A 1,517-nucleotide genomic window follows, 5' to 3' on the forward strand; every position below is an offset into this window, starting at 1 on the left:
GGTTCAGCGTGAGACCGTCAGAGAACGTCATTGTGTCCTGGTCGGGGGTGTAACGTGTGCAGATACGCAGTATCTAGAGAGTAAGCATCAAATCACTGTAACAATAGACCAGACTGCCTATTATAGATCAGCTTCACTTCTCTGTATGACAAATAATTTGGAGAAAACTGACCCAAGATGAGCATCACCCTTCTGAGACACTGAAAGCTGTAAGTGTATATATAGACATGAGTATAAGAGATGGAAATGTTTGTGATGAAAAGCAATGGCCACTGGGAGTAAATATCAAAAATGAGATCAATGGCTGGACGAATTGTTAAGGACTAAATGTTTCTTTGTCTTTCATATGTCACACCATAGGTAAATGATGTTGGACATCTTGAAGTCTTTGCTGCTGGGTTGAAGCAGCAGCACAAACTTTACAGTTTTTTCATCACAGGTCCTCTCTCAGGACCTGAAGTGGGACACTCACATTGACTCCACTGTTAAAAAGGCCCAGCAGAGGTTGTACTTCCTTCGCCAGCTGAGGAAATTCAGCCTGCCACAGGAGCTGCTGAAACAGTTCTACTCTGCTATCATTGAGTCTGTCCTGTGTTCATCCATAACTATCTGGTTTGGTTCAGCTACCAAATCAGACATCCATGGTGTTGGTGGTCCAGGTGAGATCCTCTGTGATGTGCACCCTGTGATTATCACCCTAAATCTTAGTACATCCCCACAACTTTATTTTATTTTATTCTATTCCTATTCTATCTATAGTACACCTGTACATACAATTTATTCTTTTTTTGTGGTTTATATTTATGCATGTGTATTTTATTCACATCTTATTTTTATTATCTGTGTGTTGTTGTTGTCTCCGTGTACTGGAAGCTTGTGACACTATAACAAATTCCTTGTATGTGCAAACATACTTGGCAATAAAGCTCTTTCTGATTCTGATTTTTTACAATCACAGGACATATTTCTCAATATTTGAAATGTGTCACTTTTTCAAAACTCTTCACACAGCGAGCACAACATCAGTCTATGTGGGTTAAACTGTGAGTCATTTGTCACTGCTTTGGCACAAAATGCATTAATTGACGACCTCTGTCAAATTACATGAACTCTTTTATCACTTTGACACAAACACCACCAAAACTTTATGTACTATACAAGCCAATTTGCACATGTTTACATACTGCTTCATCATCATCAGTGTTGGGCATTAACGCATTACTTAGTAACGCGTTACTGTAATTTGATTAATTTTTTAGTAACGGAGTAATTTAATGCGTTATAATTTTTAAAATAGTAATTAGAGTATTGTTACAAGCCGAGGTCTCTAGACGTTACTGCTGCATTACATTGCTGACAGAATGCAGTGTTTTATAATCTAGAGATTGCAAAAAGAATGTAGCTCACGCACTGTCGAGTCAAGTGCCAGTGGATTAGAGACCTGCTCCCGCAAAATAGAAATATCTAAACATAAAATATCTAAAACAAATAAATTGTTATTCATCTATTGCACAAAA

General features: G+C 37.8%; 1 protein-coding gene across 1 annotated transcript in view; it reads right to left on the reverse strand.

Moving 5' to 3' along the window:
• LOC107700643 (retinoic acid receptor beta-like) overlaps positions 1 to 1,517 on the reverse strand; it is a 114,404-nt gene that overhangs the window by 9,427 nt on the left and 103,460 nt on the right. The window contains exon 6 of the mRNA XM_016502376.1: positions 4 to 73. Coding sequence (XP_016357862.1) covers positions 4 to 73 — 70 coding nt within the window. The remainder of the gene's footprint in view (positions 1 to 3; positions 74 to 1,517) is intronic.

This window comes from Sinocyclocheilus anshuiensis, unplaced genomic scaffold, assembly GCF_001515605.1.
Source record: "Sinocyclocheilus anshuiensis isolate Anshui unplaced genomic scaffold, SAMN03320099.WGS_v1.1 scaffold1360, whole genome shotgun sequence".
Classification (NCBI taxonomy): Eukaryota; Metazoa; Chordata; class Actinopteri; order Cypriniformes; family Cyprinidae; genus Sinocyclocheilus; species Sinocyclocheilus anshuiensis.